Consider the following 18879-nt stretch of genomic DNA (forward strand, 5'->3'; position numbering starts at 1 on the left):
TTCAAGCTCTGCTTTACATGCCATAACTTTTTATTAATCCTATCTGATTACAACTTTTTTCTCAGTGCAGTAAACAAAAAGGTTCTGCTCATCTGAAGATGATCAAAGCTGTCTGAACAGACATTCTGATGAAAGGAATTTAAATCTGATATTACAGCAGGCATTGAACTGTCCACTGAACTTAAATCTCATTTTAGAAAATTACATGCAGCACAGAAGTTTAAACACAGAAGTTTAGCAGTAGTAATGTCAGAAAAGCAACTTAAAACATACAGGCAAACCCCCTACAATACTTTAAGCATCAAGAAAGTTAAAGAAAAATACACAGCAGAATATCTAATCCAGTTATGGAGAGAGAAAAACCAAAATGTGGTCTGTCTAAAAAGTTAAATATGCACAAGTTTTTAAGATTCATCTCAGTGCAGTATGGGTACCACTTTTATTTGTAAAGACTATAGTATGCCAGTATTAGCAACTGTCAGGGCAAAACATCAATTTCTGAGTAGTCTTCTATTTTAATGGTGTTTTATATTTTGCCATTCCATAAGCAGTCTGAAATACAACCATTATCTAAACATCCTAAATTTTGTTTCTGTACTATTCTAACCAACAACTTTCTAGAAGAAGCTTTACTCACAAAATAACACACTGAACAATGTTCTTTGCAAACCAGCAGTACATCATGTTGATCAGATAATCTTTCCACTTTATTCAGAAAAATCAGTTAGAACAAACCTACAAGCTACAATGTGCCTTCGTTGTTATGTACTCAAATCTTTAATTATGGAAGGGAATCTATGCTGCATTATAGACCAAAGCAATAGAAATGGGCAGACAATCTGAAAATGAATGACCAATCTTCACACTGAAATGTGTATAAATATTAATAATTTCAAAATTATGCAATGTTTGAATGTTTACAAATAGTTTCCCATATGTAACTTTAGTTTTGGAGTACTTACTGGATTCCCATAGGCAGACACTGAGCACCATGCTTGAACACCCAAAGGCTGGGGATGAGCTTTAAAGAAAATACACTCATACTAAAAGAGAAACTCCAAAAGTTTTATTAAGATTTCAACAGACATTGAAAAAAATATTGCATAATGATTGAAAACATAACATCTTAAACAAAGTAGCAATGTGGTATCAAGTAAAAGAAAGACTGGAACAGCTGTCTATATATGCTGTACGGAACATGTACCAGGAAAGGGATATGACATTTTTAAAATTCAAGGGCAAATGTGAACAGGTCACATTTTGATAGACTGACTATACACCACAGATGTTTTACAAACTGCATAGCAGTGTAAAAAAAAAGTTTTATCCTAAGTATACTGTATTTCTGCATTTGGAGCAGTTTACAAGGCAGATATGTTGTTTACAACATTGATATTTTAATAGCTCTGGATTCTCATAAAAAATAAACTAATTTAACAAAAAAGCCTGTATCTACATTTGAAAATAAAAGTGCATGTATTGAGAAATAGTGTTATTTCTTAAAAAGAGTACTTTAAAAGTTCATTTTAATAGATCAACAACTGATGATACTTTAAATGCAGTTCTGCACTGTGCTACAAGCGAGATTCTAACACCAGTTCCTCTAACTCCTTTCCATAAGCACCGAGACACGTGCCTGCCTACTGTACTTATCAGGGTTCTGGGGAGTTACAAAGAATGCAGAGTACCAAGACCACCACATTGCTCACTAAAAAATACCAGTAACCCAAGACAGATGTTTTGAAGTAGATTTAGCCATAAATGCGAGCATTATCTCCTCAACTTTCACGATCCTTCCAGTCACACAACTACTTTTAAACACTGGAGAGCAGCAGCAAGGAGCCATTAGAGCTGAAAGACAAGAACTGATGAAAGTCATCTCCTGCCTTGTACGGAAGAATTTGTGGATAATGAGCATTTCAATGTATTCAAGGAACCAGGCTGGGGGTCCTACCTAAAACCCAGTTGGTATAGTCAGATCTCTACTTGAATCTAGATCCTCCTTTCCAGATAACTGTGGTAACAGCTAAGAATTACTGCAAATGTTGCTAACTTCTGTAGAGGGTTTACTCCTTTCTTCTCTTTACACAACAAAGAAGAGAAGTTGTGGAATGAGAACATGCAGTTTGAAGATCCAGGCAAAGCTTCTATTTGAGTTGTTATAATTTCAACTCATGGCACTGTTTTTTGGGGTTTTTTTTCTGAGCACCTGTAGCACTCTGAAGAGAAAAAAAGGCAGTGAATGTTTAGCTGGACTGAATCCAGAATGGGAAATGCAGAGATCCCAAAGCTGTGAACTGCAGCCAGATTAGCCATAAACAAGTGTCCGGTACAGAAATTGCAAGTAATAAATTTAGCCATTTTTGTAAACATCTTCTCCTTACTAATCTCTTTTTTTTTTTTCCTATAATGGAAATACACACTGTATTTCATTGTTCCGAGCTCTGGTCTGTTTCTGTTTTAGTTTTGTGGCACAGTTGCTAAGTGCAACAGGCTAGAGACACCGACAGTAATACAAACAAGTTGGAAAGTCAGTTCAAGTTATTAAAGTTTTGCTATACCAGGCCATTTTTCATAGCGTGTATTCTCTGTTCACAAACACTTTGTAAGATCTTTTCTTATGGAAGACGGGAAGCAAATTGGACTTATTGGTTTAACAAATGTGGATTAACATAACATTTCTGATATGCCTTGCACAATTAACAAATCATGTCTCATCTTATGAAGATGATACATTTGCTATACATACCAGTAATTTAAAATGCTCCTTATAAAAGCAGCATTTTTATAGACAAATTAACAGAAAAGGAGACAATACATGTCACAATACCACAGGACAAGTAAAGCCCTTTCATTAGCTGCACTATAAATTCATAACTGTTCATCACATACTTTGAATTTCTGACTGCTCAAGCAATTTAACCCTCAGCCAACTGCAGGACAAGGAAAAATTTTCTGAACATTTGACATTGATATCATTGTAGGTGTGAGAGTAAAAACAAGTATTCCATGGTTTTAGCTCTAAAAGTTTTGCTCCCAGAAGTAAAACAACTTGTTAAGAGTTCAGAAGAAGAAATAGCAATTGTTGACATGTCAAAACGAAGTTGTACTAATAATTAAGCTGCTGTAAATCTGAGTTCACTTACATCATTCCTAAAAAACCTTTAAAACCTTCCTTTAAAAAAAAAGCTGATCCTAGATCACCTGTTAACTAGGAAGAGCATTAGAACACCAATTTAATGAGAAAAGATGTGCTTAAAAGCTGTGTTTGAGACATCTATTATAAAGTTTTGAATTCTTCCTTATCTTTCAAATATTTGGATCATAATTTGTTAAAAAAAAAAAAAAAGACCAGACACAGAAGGTACAGGATTTGGAGAGGACTTTTCTCTCACTGCAATTCAGTGTTTCCTATCCAAATGTGGATACCATTTAGAGGCCATTTTTGAAATGTTTTCAGTCAACAGCTACATGGGCACCAGTGAATCAGAAAACACACCTTAGGATTTTGTTCTTAAATTACATAAGTTAGATAAAACTACCCTGTCCAGCAAGTTCCGAATTTTTCAAACGTTAAGGCAACTTTCATTACTTTCCAGCTAAACAGTATTATAAAAAATAAATGTCACTTCAAACCTTATATACACAGTGACAGAGTAGATTTAGCTAGAAAGTATCTTTAGTACATTAATAAAGTGTCTCGTAATATTACCGAGGTTCTATCAGGTGCTTGAGTGTATGTGCAATTGGAGTGGCAGCAGTGCTTAAAGTACTGGCTTCAAAACAGAGCGCAGCGAGCGTCCCTCCTTGGTGAGCTCTCGCGTCACACACATGCATGGCAGCGGCACGGCCTCCTCTCTCCTCTCCACGGCGTTGTAGCTACACTTCTTCAAGTGGTCAGCCATGCTCACAATGTCAGCAAACTTCCACTCATTCACAGTACAAAAGGCTGTACTGAAGCGCCAGACCTAGGAAATAAACTGCACTTAGGCTCACAGCATTTCAAGATACCTGAACTCAGAGCAGCAAATCACATGCTTGTGCTACAGAACTTTCATGTAATGCTGCCAATAACTCATACTAAAAATCAACATGACAAAAATACACTATACAGAACTTAGTACTGTTTGTCCCAGGCTGATCGAGACTCCAAGACAACTCTGAACACTGGGAAGAAACAAAGGCAATATTTTTTGTGTCCATAAAATAGATACAATCGGAAGATAAATTACAAGGTATTTTAAGACCAGCCACAATAGTTTGTTTCTTATCAACTTGTGCAATTCCAAATGAGTGCTGCAAATATTTTGCAGTTTGGAGTGGGGAGAACGGTAAAAACTACATTACACAAAGGTCATCCAAAGGTTTTAAAGTATTTCAATATTTAAGGCATTCAGTACCAAGGCAATAGATATGATCTCAACAGGCTTGAAAATAGAAATTGCTGTAAACACTACACAGGCAAGGAAAGCAAACTTTTGTAGGCAGCTTTCCCACTTCTTTGAAATACTGATCTTAAAGCAAATCAAGAAGTAATCTTTTAACATTTGAAAATATTGGAAAAAACCAGAAGCTAATTTACTTACATCCAGCAAAAACTATACAGACTCTACTTCTGTTTCTCCAAGTGTGGAGAAGACTGAGACAATCCGCAGCAATTTTCACTTTTTCTATACAAAGATCTCTTTCTTGAAAGGTTATTATACCAAAATCCAGTAGTAACAGACATAATATTAAGAAAAAAACCAGAAACAGAACCAATATAATACTTTCCCTTTCACCTTCAAAATAAAAAAATAGTAACTTACCTTTTCTTTTACCTGCCAAGAACTTCCTTCTGGGCACTTTCTCTTCTCCCAAAGCAGTATCACCATTCCACGTGCTTGAAGCAAACTTCCACACACATCTCTCATTAAACGTGACACTCTTGAGAGCTGACATAAACTAAAGCCATCTAGAAAACTAGCAATGTGCTGCAGCACCTCAAAAGGTAGACTACTCAGATGGTCATTGTGTAGTCCAATTAAGCAGCTTTTTGCTGGTTCTACTAATACTGTGGATATACAAGGCTGAACTCCAAATGACCGTAAGTGGCGGTCATGAATAATTTTTGCCCCTTGCGTTGAAGGGCAAAACCTTCGTTGAGAATATGTGCACCCATAATATGCCAAAGGGCACCTCTGCTCCATCCAGCCATTAAGGCCAGCATGAATGTCTCCATGCACATTCTTAAAATGCGACGAAAATTCATTCCTTCTAAACAACTGTCCACAAACAAATGTAAACATTGAACGCTGTTTTGTTTGGTATCTAGCCACATATTCCAATACCAAATCCAATCCAAGAGTCTGGAATGGACTTGGATTTGAGAGCTGTGGGTTGGCATGATCACATGCAGAAGCTGAAGCTATTTCCCCCACCATTGTATTTGTGGCCAGTATAGCGGATGGGAGAGAAAACGTCTGGGTCCCAAAGTCAACATGATATACATCGACAGCGCGACTTTCCGATATCCCCCTACCTCCGGGAGAATCTCCTAGGCAAAACAACAGAGCTGCAGTGATTAGATCAATTCCCTGAAGACCCATAGGATCTTCTGTTATCTCCAAATCTGATGTATCAACAGCTTTGTCTTCTTTTGGTGTTGACCAATAATGGTTAACAAGGAATCTGTACGATCGATGCCGTAAAAGTGAAAACGCATCTATGTTTCTCAATCTTTCTTGCTCCACTTGTCTCTCTAATATTTCTTCTTCATTAGCATTATGGGGAAGTAGCACATGATTAGCATTGCCATTAACTAAGTGATCAGCTGGTATTACTTCAACTTGTGCTGTTACAGGGCAGGAGCTGCAAGACTCTAATGCTTCGTCATCATGAGATGCAGTACATTCACCATTTGCTACACTGGACGGTTTTGAGTTAGATACACCAAGATCTTCACTGTGGTCCAACACCTTTGAACATTCATTTTCTACATTTTCTACATGAAAACCATTACACAAAAGTGAGGAGTTACTGAGGTTTAGATTTAAATCATGGTTTTGCACTACATCATAACAAATATCACAAGAACCATTTTGCTCCATTTGTGAATTTTGACTCAGGCTATCAAAGTTAATTCCCCCAACTGCTCCTACAGTATCTTCATCTGGATTTTCAGAGTCAGACTTTTTATCCTGAATAATGCCACTAGAAGCTTGTTCTTTAATCTTGGGATCTTCTTTCATTTCATGTGGTGAAATGCAGAGGTTTGAACTTAACATACCAATGTCCCTTGTAGCAGTGTTCAGGATATCCAGAGCAGCAGCTAAACTTCTCGTTGTTTCTACAGTAGCTTGATAAAGCGCACCATAGGACTCTTCATCTACAGGCATCAAACCGTTGGTATGCACTGTATCGGGGGCACTTGATTTGACAGAGGTTTGCTCTCTGGATTCTGGTATTTGATCACCTGCTTTTGACATCATAGTTGCTACTTTAAGTGATTCTAATAACATGCGCTGGTCTTGAAGAGCTAAAGCCATATCTAGCTGCTCCACTTCATCGACATCTTTACTCAGGTTTTCGTAAGATTTTCGGTCAGCGTAACTGACTGGCCATCTATTCCACTCCATGGTACAACACACCACGCTTGCAGGACAAACTTCTAGATGATCAGCAATTTTGTTTCGGGCTACTATGAATGGACATCCAAAGCCACTATTCAAACAAGGCACTCTTTCAAGTGGACATAGCATGCGATGTTCCTCAGCTTTGCATGAGTGAAAAACTGCCCCACAAACCAAGGGGCAGCCAATGAGATCACAGGAAATGCCCGGCTCTGGTCTGGTCATACAGCGACGGCTGACGCAGTTCACACAGTGTAAGTGCTGCTGATGTTCCTCCATGACTGTAAATCCAATTCTGAGGAAAGAGAAAGGAGACAACAGCACAGAATGTTAACTCAATATTGTTAATATTTACAAGCTGCTATTTGCAGTTTTGCATGCTTGATCAGTAGACATTTTAAGAAAACGAGTATATAACACCTTATTTCAAAGAACTGGTGCTTAAAAGTTAAGCTGAAAATTAAAAATAGACGTTTGTATCAGAGCCCAGAACATAGTCTATGCATTTATTTACCAGGTCTAATATATGCAGCTTCAGTAAAGATGTTGTGTAATCCTTCACTGTGGAGCAGCCCCTTTTCCCCACTCATTGCAAAAAGATCATTCCATGAGAAACAAAGCATGACCTTTGACTATATAGCCAACAACAATTATAAATTATACAATTGCACAGAGTACAGAGACAAAATAAAGGAAACCAGATTCATCCTCATGTCCAATTTTCTAAATTAAACAGAGGCAACCTGTTCCCCAGGCTGCCTGCTACCACCTAAGTCGCTGACACTCTCTTCTTGCAGTTCTGTTTAAGGCAATCTGCAGCCTTCAGTGAGCATCTCAATTCCATGCCATGTCCCATTCTCTCCCCACTCCCTGCTTCTGACAGACTGCAGTCCTTTACAACAGCTCTCCACTCTTTTTCTTCATCTAAAGCCTATAGCCCCTCCCTTTATTTTCTACAGTAGCTGTTGTACATGGGTAGCAAATAATACTACATAATTACACTACATATTAAATAAGTCCTTTTATTTCACTGCAAACATTTACATAAAATTTTAGTTGCCTACATGGTCCTATCTATATGTCCACTTCAACCCACAAAAGGTAATTTTTAATGCATCCCATGGCCACCCTGATTATGATACCAGCAATTCAAAGTGTCAGGATATCAACAACTCTGCATAACAAGGCCAAACAGCAATAAAAACCAAAATGCATATACATCCATGGTGCAATCTACAACAGCACACTGACACCAACAAAAAATTCAATTCTTTGTTGTGGAAAAATAAACAAAAAACAAAGAAAAAAAAGTGGAGTAAACTTTGTGTCTTTGTTTCATACTTTGAGAAAGTCTGGAACTGCTCTCCCACTGGAGTGCAGGCCCACACAAGTTACCAAGCTCTCCCCTATGCTCTTACAAACTCCCTCTCAGAAGTGGTATCAGTAGGGATTAAAGTTCAGAGGTATCAGTGAATGATTTGTACATAGCCAAATCTCAAAAATACATTGTTCATTCCATCTTTTCCTTACTCCTCTCCCTCTAGCAATTCTCTTGAGAAATAAAATGCTCAAAGAATTTAAGATTAATAAAAATGGTTCCTTATTCTGCTAACAAGTGCTCTCATGCATTGTCTTTAGACTAAACACTTCAGGTTTAATGCATTAAACCTTCCTAAATTACAATTACTCTGAACTATAAAAGGAAAACTGCTTCCGTGGAAACTGAAGTCAAAATGAAACAAAAGTGCCTTTTAGACACTCCACCTAAAATAATTTAAAGCATTTAAACAGAAATATATGTGACACCTCACTCACTTGTATTCTTTTATAATGCTTTGAAATTCATGCCAACTTTAAGTAGCAATCAGTCCTCAACCCCCCATGCTTCGTAATTTGGATAACTTAAATATTTTAGCCACCCACTCTCCTGAGCACTTTTAACAAAAAGGCATATGTGTTACACTTAGCAGGCAAAACACAGCTGAATTTCCCCCACCATACCTTAACATTTATATACTTAGTAACACTAAGTTTCAAATAAATTGTCAAGCATATCAGTCACTGGACTCAGTGGCTGACTTGTTCAACATTTTTGCAAACATGTCCTGCACACAACCTGCTTTTGACTTGCAAATTAAATCAGATGGCACCTACTACAAAGAGATTAAAAACATGCTCAGTAAAGAATGAAAAAATTATTTGACTTCTCCGAAGATAATTTTAGTTCTTCCAGCAAAGCCTTCTCTGAGTAATTATTGCCAAATACCGCAGCCTGTTGCTAGACCCAAGAAAATCTCAGAAATTTCCATCAATACTGAAACCAAACAACTTCTCCTCAAGTCAACAGGTGAACAGAGATCAAAAGGAAGCTCTCAGGCTATGTGTGTATTTTAAAGTGAGTAAGACAAAATGGAAATAGCACTGCAAAAGACAATTCCTAGTTTATAATGCCAGGGCCTTTAGAGAGCCCAGCCCCTACTTCATCTATTCTAAACAGGGTCCTGCTCCCACAGAGCAACAGCCTGCTCACTTCAAGCTGGCCAGAAGTGAGCCCCTGGGAGAGCAGCATGTGGGTGTGTTCAGGCAGGAGCACCAATGACTCCTAGGATGGGACAGTGTATTGCTACCTGGGCTCAGCTGCACAGGTCTCACCTGCGCATGAGGGCACCCGAGGTGACTCCTGCCTCACTGTGGGGGCTATGGATGCTCTCGGCTTCACCATCCACTTGACAGCACCCCAGGTGAAAAGGGGGCACTCATGTCATGAGCTGCCAATGCCCTTTCCCACAGGGTGGAAAAGCTGGGTACAGTCTGACAGCAGCCCAGGGGCAGTGCTGTCAAGACTCACAGGACACCCACAGGAGCAGGGATGTTCCCCCACAGCAGCGAGGGGCTGCCCTGGGTGCTGCTGCCGCATGGCTCCATGCTGGGCACATCCCGCCTTGTGGAGCAGGGGAGGACACACGTCCTTTCCAGAGCCTCAGGGCTGCCTGTAGCCCATTCCATACTGACTGTGACACTTCAGTGGGAATTTCACATCAGCACCATCAGATCATGTCAGGATGTGTTGCACGACAGCAATTTGGGCCAAAATTTTACGGATTTTGGGCAAGGCAGATGAGCCACCTCCACTCAACCCAGAGAGGGGACATACATGAATTATGTTGGAAAAACAGCATACACTGCAAAGCCAGCACTATTCTACGACTTCTAGGCCAAAGCTGGCCCACATGCAGCAGCTCAGAACAGTCAAACTGAGCTCATGTTTGCCTGCACTGTTTCTGCAGACATACCCTAAATTAGTCAACCATCATTAAATAGTATCTTTAAATAGCCTGAGCTTACACAGAACATTCTATTAAGACAGTAAAACATCCTCCTCCCCAGCACACTATCTTGGTCTTTACAAGTCGGATTGTGAAACTTGAGTTGCACAATGATACTGGCTTTTTTCAGGCTCCTGAACTCCTTTCACTCATAAGGTAATATTCATCAAAACTTAATTATTTCATATAAGCAAATGACCTTTCAAAGCAAGAATGAAACAAAATCTGGTGAAAACATCAAATATCACTAACAGACAGTGTGTGAAAGCCAAAGCTGACACTAAAATCCCAAGTCTTATCAATAGCTAGATGCTAATTTGTTCTATTACAGATGCTTCAGATTGGTTTTATCAAGAAACAGTTATGCACAAAATCGATTAAATAGCTGAAGTAACTTATTCTCTCAGTTTCTATAAATCAGAATTTTACTGGTCACCAAGAAGCTTGATATTAATTATCATTTATCTTAAAATTCAAATCCTTTGGCTCATTTTCTAAACATATAATTTAAAATATCTTCAGACATCAGTAAACCATCAGAACATTCGCTAAAATTCTGCGTTCTGCTTACAAGCCTTAACTCCTCAGTAGCTCCTGCAAAACTTCAATTTAGTCAGAATGCTGCATTTTATTTGTAAGTTACTACAAAGTCCCTTTAAATATATTAGATGCCCTTTTATGCATTTTTAATTTTAATACTTGAGCTTCAAACTCAACGGCTGTTTTGGGCAGTCATGAGTTCCTGGACTGCTTGAACTACTTTAGGCTTCTGATATAATTCAATTCTTAAATTGCAAATTAAGTCCAAAGGAAAAAAAACAAGTGACCCTATCAAACTGGTAAAATAAATAGATAAGACCTCAAGAATTAGCACACTGATTAATCAGCAAATGGCCATGACTCACTCTATTTTGTAAGCTAACTTTGTAAATCGCAGAACTTAGCACCTCTTTCATTCATAGATTAGGAGCATTCACATATGAATAATTTCCCATTAAAGAACCAGGACCAATATATCATTAGTACTATACTGAGAACAAGAACCACCTCCTTCCCAAATACTGCTTTGTAAAGAAAAGACCTGTTGGGTAAAGGGGAGATAAAGAAAATTCTCGCTGGAGGTAACAAGTCCTTTTATTTCCTTTAATACAGCAAATTGAAAGGGCTAACAAAGAATGTCATTGCTGACATAAAGAAAAATACCTGTTATTAAAACACCAATAATATTGACAGAGTTTATATCCCACTGGGTTCCTTGCCACAATATGGTCAGAAGACAGTGTCAGATCAATGACTAGAGCAAGAACGAACAGCTGTCCTTTTCTGATAGTGTAGTGTCAGCAACCAGCTTCAGTTCCTTCAGTTCAGGGTGCTGAAGTACATACTCTTGACTGTTACTAGCAGAGAAACCTAAAAATACATCCCGTTCCAGTGAGGTGACCACTGCTCTCAGAATTTGTGCCATCACTTGATGTTATTGTACATACTATACAGTCAGCTGACTAAATCAGCCAGAACATGCTTTGAAAATCTGTCATAATTAAAAGGATTAAAATTCCAGCTGCTACAGCCACGTGATTTCCAGTTGCTGTTGTAACACAAACATTAAAATAGCATAATAAGGGTTTCAGACACACACAATGCTTCAGCTGCAAGTGTGAGTTCTTACTTTCTTCTGTACCACAAAAAACTGTACTTAGCAGTATCAAGCCCAAAGCCTGCTTGCCCACTCACTCCTGTATGAATACTTTGGGGCCAATAAGACAGGAAATCACAGCAACCATTACTGCTATTGGAGCCCTCCATTACACAGACCCCTATTATTGATCAAACCCATAAAGCTCAACTACCTTTAAGACTCTTCTATCAGATTCAACTGAACAGACCAACAGGTTCTTAAATTACTGCTTCAAGGAAGTAGAAGACTAGAGACACACAAGCTGTACTACAGGTTTAAACTCCCAGGAGCATCCAAATCCACCCACAAGCAAATACATGCAAACCATACTAAAAAATTCCCTTTTGTTTTGGACACTGCAGAAGTGATGCCTTAAGTTTTAGCTTTTATAGTTTTCAGATCCTGTACTGCATTAGTGTATAACTCTGAACTCCACACAGAGTGTTAGTTAGTCCTCATCACAGTTTGGCCTGACAAAACAATCCTTCCAGGCCTGAGAACCAAGGTGATCATCACAGCCTCAGGCCAAAAAGTATAAACAAAACTAAATTGGGGGGGAGCAAACTAGGGGAGTGTGACTTCATTACCTGAAGCTGCAATTGGACAATTAACCCCTGATATGCAAATAGACTACACTTGTACCTGCCCAAAAAACTCAGGACCATCATCCATCTTGGGTATAGCCTCTGTGAGGCTCCTGCACTGCCCAAGGTGTACCTGTTAAAGGCCTTTGACAAATGCTCACTTTATTCTCTAACTCTGTCTAGCCTCTGTTCAAGCCAGCTAGTCCAAGGCATCAGAAGAGACAGCTGTGTATCTTCCATCTTTTTCCCTGGTTTCTGTTAGGAGCTTCTCTTTCAGATGCCAAACTTAAATTCTCAACCTTACACAATACTAATTACCATCCCCTACCCCTAAGTTCATTAGGACAACCCTGATTTCTGTTACAAAAAGGTAGACCAGGGAAGGTAAAACCATATTCAAAACAGTTGGATGGATGAGTGTTCATTGCATCCTCAAACATAAATTCATCCACAACAAAGACAAGAACATCTTCCCTGGCTGGTAGTGACTGCACATACTGAACATACTAGAACAAGTTTACATTAATTTATTGTTAATCACTGAAAACATGAAAAGAGCTCCTATTACTAAGCCCAAACTACTACGTAAGCAGGACGCTACTTCAACCATTACCAACATAGTCTACAGCTATTATTATGTATTACACAAAAGAGACAGAAAAAGGTTACACTAAAATAGAAAAAGGTTACACTAAAACATGGCTTTTGACTGCAAGAAAAAAAACCTTGGGGGAACACATACTTCTGGAAAGATTCTAGTTCTCTCAGTGGTCTAACATCGAAGGAATATATACACTACCTGCTTTTTTAAGCATAATTCAAAGTTACCTATCCACCTCACAAACAAACCAGACCAAAAAAGGGAAATCTGTAACTACCACAGAAATAATGCGCACTATAGAATTATAGGGAATTGCAACCATTTTTATGCCAACCTTATAAAGAAGACTTTTCCCTGTCTGCCCCTGCCCCAAATATCCTTTCTTCCTAGTGGCAAACCATCTTCCTACCATTCAGAGAATACAGTGCAATTATTTCCTCCCAAACCGTTGCAGCCAAAAAAAAAAAAAAAAAAAAAATTCAAGGGGAAAAGAGACGCTTTCACTGAAGTGGACTCTCCACTGATGCCCTCCTTGTCTGGCTTTGTTACATTTTAGAACAGAATCTCTGATGAAACGACAGAACACTTTCTTCTATCGTTGTTAAACTCAGTTAAAAGAGTGCTAAAAATCAAAAGCCAAACTACTAGGCTTTTCTTTATAGAGTACTTTTGTGACAGATCTGCCATGCATTCTTGCTTCCCTGACAGATTTCCCTGACAAGAAACCCAGAGAGCTCAATGTGCCTTGGGGCACACACGGACACAGGACAACTGCACGAGGAACAGCTACACTTGCTGCATGGCTCAGGCACAAAAGCACTCTACCTGTTGAGATGGTGACAGGGCAGAATCAGCTACAGAGCCAGTAGATTTCATGTGTAAAGCACTTCTGAACTTGAACACACAGTGACTCCTCGATTGCTGCAGATTCTGCAAGAAATGAGATCAGAAGTAAGGTTTCATTTCAGGTGTAGACATTACTTTATGTATGTGCAATCCCCTAAAAAGGTACGTGCTTACATTGTCTGGGCTACAAACATTGAAATTTTTTGCAGATTTTATGGGAATATAAACAAATTTTTAAAAGACTTCCCAAGTACAACCTAAGTTCTGTCATTTTAGCTTATTGCTAGCTGTTAGTCACACTGGATGGTAACCTAATTATATTTAAGGTTGTAAGACATTATTAAAAGTTATTATTCTGAGCTACTGCACTTAATTCACTGCTCTGACCATTTCAGGAAAAAAAACCCTAAACTCATATGAAAGAATGCAATAGCTAGAGAACTAAAATAAATAAAGTTAGATTCTTTTACAAACTGCATTTTAGTCTAGTTAAAATTTGTCCATCTTCAGTCTTCATACATGGGAACTTATTGAGCAAGTTGCTTACTATTAAAAAGCTTTTTACTGTAACAAGATGCTTCTTCCATTGCTTCATTCCCAAGGATTACCACTAAAACTTGAGAGAGGTGAAACCGAGGGGATATGCCCAAAGGAACAATGATATTCTTATCCCAATACCAACTTGCAAATCCTCCAGAAAAGCAGGCAAGAAAATAAGCCATTTCTCAGTAACCAGAAGCAGAACTACTAGGAAAAAATAATGCATTCTGTATTATAGTAGGTAGTTTGAACCATCCAAAAGAAACCAAAAATAAATCCTTCTTATGTAAGATTTTAATTCATACATGCTGCAGCCGAAGGATTCCTGACCTCTGCATACTTAGAGAAATCAGGCCAAACATCTCATTAATATATTGTTTCAGGTCTTACTACACAAGTTTAACCAGGTCCCATAGCAAAATGACAAAACAACTCTAAGTAAATAGACTATGAAAGCAAGTTCTCTCCAACATCCTACGTTGAAGTCCAATGTCATGTATTCTGTCCATATTAAGTTTTCTGTTAAAAATATACCCTTGGTAGTAGACAATGGCCTGGCTAATATGTAGCAAAACAAACAGTACACAAAAAAAATTTAACAGACATACTCACAAGGATACCTTATCAGATTACACTGAAGTAGAAATTATGGGAGTTTCTCTCAAAATATTTTGAAAAATTTGAAGTAAAACAAAAATATTCAATATTATAAGACAAAGTCTTGCCAACTTTATTCTATTTTCAGGTATTTCTTATCAAATGAAAGCCACTTTTTTCAGCAACTGTCAGGCTTTTCCCCCTTCCAAGCTGCTTGGTTTCAAAACCAACAAAACAGTAAAAAAAAAAAAAAAGATAGTTCTAAATAAAAACATTGTCTAAACCAAAACTCACCTATCTCAAAGAGCTGATCACAGAAAGCTGGGAATATATCTCATAGTCAGCATGTCATACCAGCTCTTTCAATATGTTTCTAACATGAATGAAGAACTGGAAAACACAAACATCTTCACTACAAGTTCGTACAGGGTTTTAGGACATCTGATTATTCATCAATTTGTTATCTCTAATATCATTTAGACCACCTTTTCCAAATGTCAACAGGCTTGATGCTACTTCTTTTTGCCCAAGGACTCCAGCTGAATGATCCTATCCAAACACATTCCTTATCTGGTGACAACAGTGACTCAGACAAAACAAGGTTTTGTAAGAGCATTAAAGCTTTGCCAATAAAGCACACTCCTATAAAGATCCTATTTGCAATGAATCTATCAACAAATTTCTCTGTCAAACAGGACTTTTGGAAAACTACAGTTTGTACTAGAGATGTTTCTAAATAGACAAATAAAAGACTGAACTTCAACAAAACACCACCCGTGTTCCAGCACCTCTGCAGCAAAGCCTGAACCAGGTATCACACTCAGCCTGAACCACTACCTAAAGTTTTACATGAACAGCTGTAGCTGTATCACTCAGAAGCTCACCTCACCACGCCTCCCATTCTCAAGTCTTAAGTTTAGACCTGTCATTTTTTCATTGTGATCTCACATTGAGAGCTCAGATCAATGCTGGACATTTGGTAAGAAACAGCACAAACTACTCAACCGGATATTGTATTGCCTATAGGGGTTTGCAGGCTCCTGAAGCTTCAAACAGTATTAAAAGATTACTGAAAGATTATAGTAAGACACCAAGTGTCGCACCAGAAACTTTAAAAAACAGTAGCTTGCAAAGTAAGCCAGAATCTAGAGCTCCCCTGCCATTTTAACTCTCTTGGCCTGTTTCAGAGCAGTTTATATTATAAGACTTTTCAGTCTTTTTCCTTCATTCAATATTGAGACTAGATAGTGCCCTGACACTTAGGGCAGCTTACACAGATTTCTTAGTAACCATCGATAATGCAAATATTCATTTCTATGTGGTCTGTTCAGGAATACTTACCACCCCTTATACAATCTAACAATCTCACCAATAGATACATTATCTTTATTCTCATTATGCAGATACGGAAACTGAAGGGAAATTGTCACCAGTACAATGATGACTACACATCATTCCCTACTCCCGTGTTTATTCCACTGGATCTCATTGCCAGAGGCAAACAGCATATGCCTCCTTGTAGACAGAGCCTACCAAAGCAATAGGTCTATGGAAAGCAAACCAGGGGTTTCTTACACAGCTGAAACCTGCAGCAGCCACAGAACTCATTTGAAGACTAATAACCATATGCTTTCTTCTTCACAAAGTTGTAGACTACACCCTCTGCTGTAGACACTCCTCACGACCTAAAAACCTGGCTGTACAAAAAGAAGCAGAAACCTTGTCCAGAAGTTTTCCAACCAGATATTGCTGGTTAAACACAGCACTTATTTTGCCCATCAGACTTCTAACTTTGAAGTAGGAAGCAAGGGAAATATAACCCGAATTTAAGAAGTTAATTGTGTAAATGCAGAATTTAGTGCAAAAAGAAAGACTATTTAGGCAGCAGAGTAAAAACACTGTTTTTGCATAGCTTTTGCCCATTCTGCGGGGATTCTCTTGTTCTCTTAACACCTTCCAACTTTGGAAGCAAATGAGAGAAGAGACCCCACAAAAAGTCTCAGCTTGCAATACAATCCCAATTCACTTTCTCTAATCTATTTCTTCTCTCGATGAAATCTGACCACTATGGAGAAAGTCCACATAGATATTTACATGCCTACAGAGTAAAGCTGCCAGTGCATTTTTCAGTATTCCAGGTACTCGACTTGCTTACCAACAAAGTTCTTCTAATATTTTCTGTACTTCTGGGAGAAGGCCATAGATAACTGACATCCTCCTCAAACCGGATGCACGCACCTGAACCCCCCAAACCACAGCACCAGTTAAGGTGTATCACACCAAGGTGAAGCAGAAGGCAGCAGGCTTCCAGGTGAAGGACTTAACCATCTACACCAATTCTAGGGAAAGCAGAGGAGATATCTTGCCTTAAGTGCTAGCACAAGCAAGGTGAGGCTGTTACTTCAGGGGCACTGGGTTTGGACTAGTATGTTAACAAACACTTCTCTGGCATTATTAACAACACAATCAGGGAAAGGGAAACAAGGATTATGAAAAGCTCCTCAGCCAAATCCGAGTAGAGTTTTACAGAACAAAAGAAAGCCACCTCTCCAGCCCACGGGTTATTTCCCTTAAGAATTTGGAAGACCTGCTGCGAACAACAGCGACGCTGGAACTTTTGGAAGTGATGCCACACAACCGTTCCAAGACGCGAGCCGCTCAACAAGCCGCTGTCATCTCCCTGTACGCTTCTGATGGCCGACCCGCGGGGTTACAGGAGTACAAGCACACAGCCCTCGTTACCTTCTTCAAGGAGGGAAACAAAGGCTCCACCGCACGTCAAAAAACGGCCATTAAAAAAGGGACCGAGAGAAGAGAGAAAACACCACCTCTTGCACGGTCTGAGCACATCTACTCGAAATAACACGCACACGGGGGATTAGGGAAGGATTTCAGCAATACCTCTGGACTATTTGCTCTCTTCTCCCTCCTTTCACGCCGAAAGGCGACTCTCCGACTGCGGTCTCACAGCCCCAGGCAGACCCCGGCCCTACGCCCTTCCCACGTGCAATCGCGACACCCCGACAGCGCTGGCAGCACGGCGGGGTCAGAGGGAGCGGCCGCGGCACAGCTCGGTCCGCCGCCACCCTCGGGCCCGGCGGCAGCGGCACCTGGCCCGGCCCGGCCGGCACACAGCCGGCGCTGCGGGCCCGCGGGGCAGGGGGGCGCGAGGAGGAGGCGACGCCGGCGGAGCCGCACACGGAGCCCCTCGCGGCCTCTGCCAACGGCGAGCTGTCAGGGCTGGCGCCGGGGAGGCGCCCCCGGGCGCTCGGGCCCCCGCCGGGCCGCCATTTGTTTACCGCCCGGCTGCCGGGCAGCGGGCGCGGCCCCAGGCGGGCGCAGGGCCCGGCTCTCCCCGCCACTCGCGGACAGCAGCGGCGGCGGCTCACCCGTCCCCGTCGCTCCGCAAGCAGGCGAGCAGGCGCGGGAGCCTGCGTTGCGCCTCGCGCTTTCCCCCCGCCGGGTTCCGGCCGCCGCCGCCGCACTCGGTCCGCTTCTCTTCTCTTCTTCTCGCTTCGCTTCGCTCCGCCTCTCCCGGCCCGGCCTCGCCGCCCGCGGGGCTCCCGGCGCGGCCCCGCTCCGGCCGCGCCCCCGCCGGCCGCGCGCGCGCGTGCCAGGGACAGGGCCAGGGAGCGCGCGGGGCGGGGCGGGGCCGCTGGGGGGCGGGGCCGAGGCCCGGGAGCGCGCGGGCGCCGGCGCAGCCCCGTTCGCCCTCGGCGGAGGGGGCGGGGCGCCCGAATGCCGCGCGCTCTCCCCACTTCCCCCCGCGCGCGTGCGCGGAGGCGGCCGCGGCCGGGAGCGGCGTGCGGGGCCGGGAGCGCGCCGCCGCCCCGGGGCTGTGGGTCCGGCCCGGTCCCGCCTGGAGCCCCTGCGCTGCCCCTGGGGTCACTGCCCCGGCAGCGCTCCCGAGCCCTCCTGTGGCGCGGGCTGAGGGCACGGTGAGCACGGCTGCTGCCTTGAGTCCTGACAGCCTCGCTCCGCTCTCCTGGGGTCGGATCATCAGCCTTGGTTCCAGCGTAGATCCACCACCACCACAATCCATCCCGTTAACCAAAGTCACCTTTTCGGGGCCTCTACCGGCACTGGGCCCTGCTAA

General features: G+C 41.2%; 1 protein-coding gene across 3 annotated transcripts; it reads right to left on the reverse strand.

The window, feature by feature from the left end:
- Positions 1 to 1044: 1044 nt before the first annotated feature.
- On the reverse strand, positions 1045 to 18362 carry FBXO30 (F-box protein 30). Of its 3 annotated transcripts, XM_064708396.1 has the most exons (4): positions 18173 to 18362; positions 13626 to 13730; positions 4809 to 6906; positions 1045 to 3968 (listed from the first exon to the last, which is right to left on the reverse strand). In XM_064708396.1, exons 3-4 carry the CDS (start codon positions 6888 to 6890, stop codon positions 3765 to 3767), a joined length of 2286 nt encoding a protein of 761 aa, XP_064564466.1. In that variant the 5' UTR covers positions 6891 to 6906; positions 13626 to 13730; positions 18173 to 18362; the 3' UTR covers positions 1045 to 3764. The 3 variants fall into 3 exon arrangements, with proteins under 3 accessions (XP_064564466.1, XP_064564467.1, XP_064564468.1); XM_064708397.1 differs by lacking the exon at positions 13626 to 13730; XM_064708398.1 differs by lacking the exons at positions 13626 to 13730; positions 18173 to 18362 and adding an exon at positions 17685 to 17703.
- Between the last annotated feature and the right edge of the window lie 517 nt (positions 18363 to 18879).

The sequence above is a fragment of the Zonotrichia leucophrys genome, chromosome 3, assembly GCF_028769735.1.
Source record: "Zonotrichia leucophrys gambelii isolate GWCS_2022_RI chromosome 3, RI_Zleu_2.0, whole genome shotgun sequence".
NCBI lineage: Eukaryota > Metazoa > Chordata > Aves > Passeriformes > Passerellidae > Zonotrichia > Zonotrichia leucophrys.

Bases quoted from the DNA above. Each gene is read 5' to 3' on its own strand.
- FBXO30 (XM_064708397.1), bottom strand. From the start codon at position 6,890: ATGGAGGAACATCAGCAGCACTTACACTGTGTGAACTGCGTCAGCCGT. The intron at 3,969-4,808 runs GTAAGTTACTAT...TTTATTTCCTAG, and splicing joins CTTGGCAGGTAAAAGAAAAG to GTCTGGCGCTTCAGTACAGC.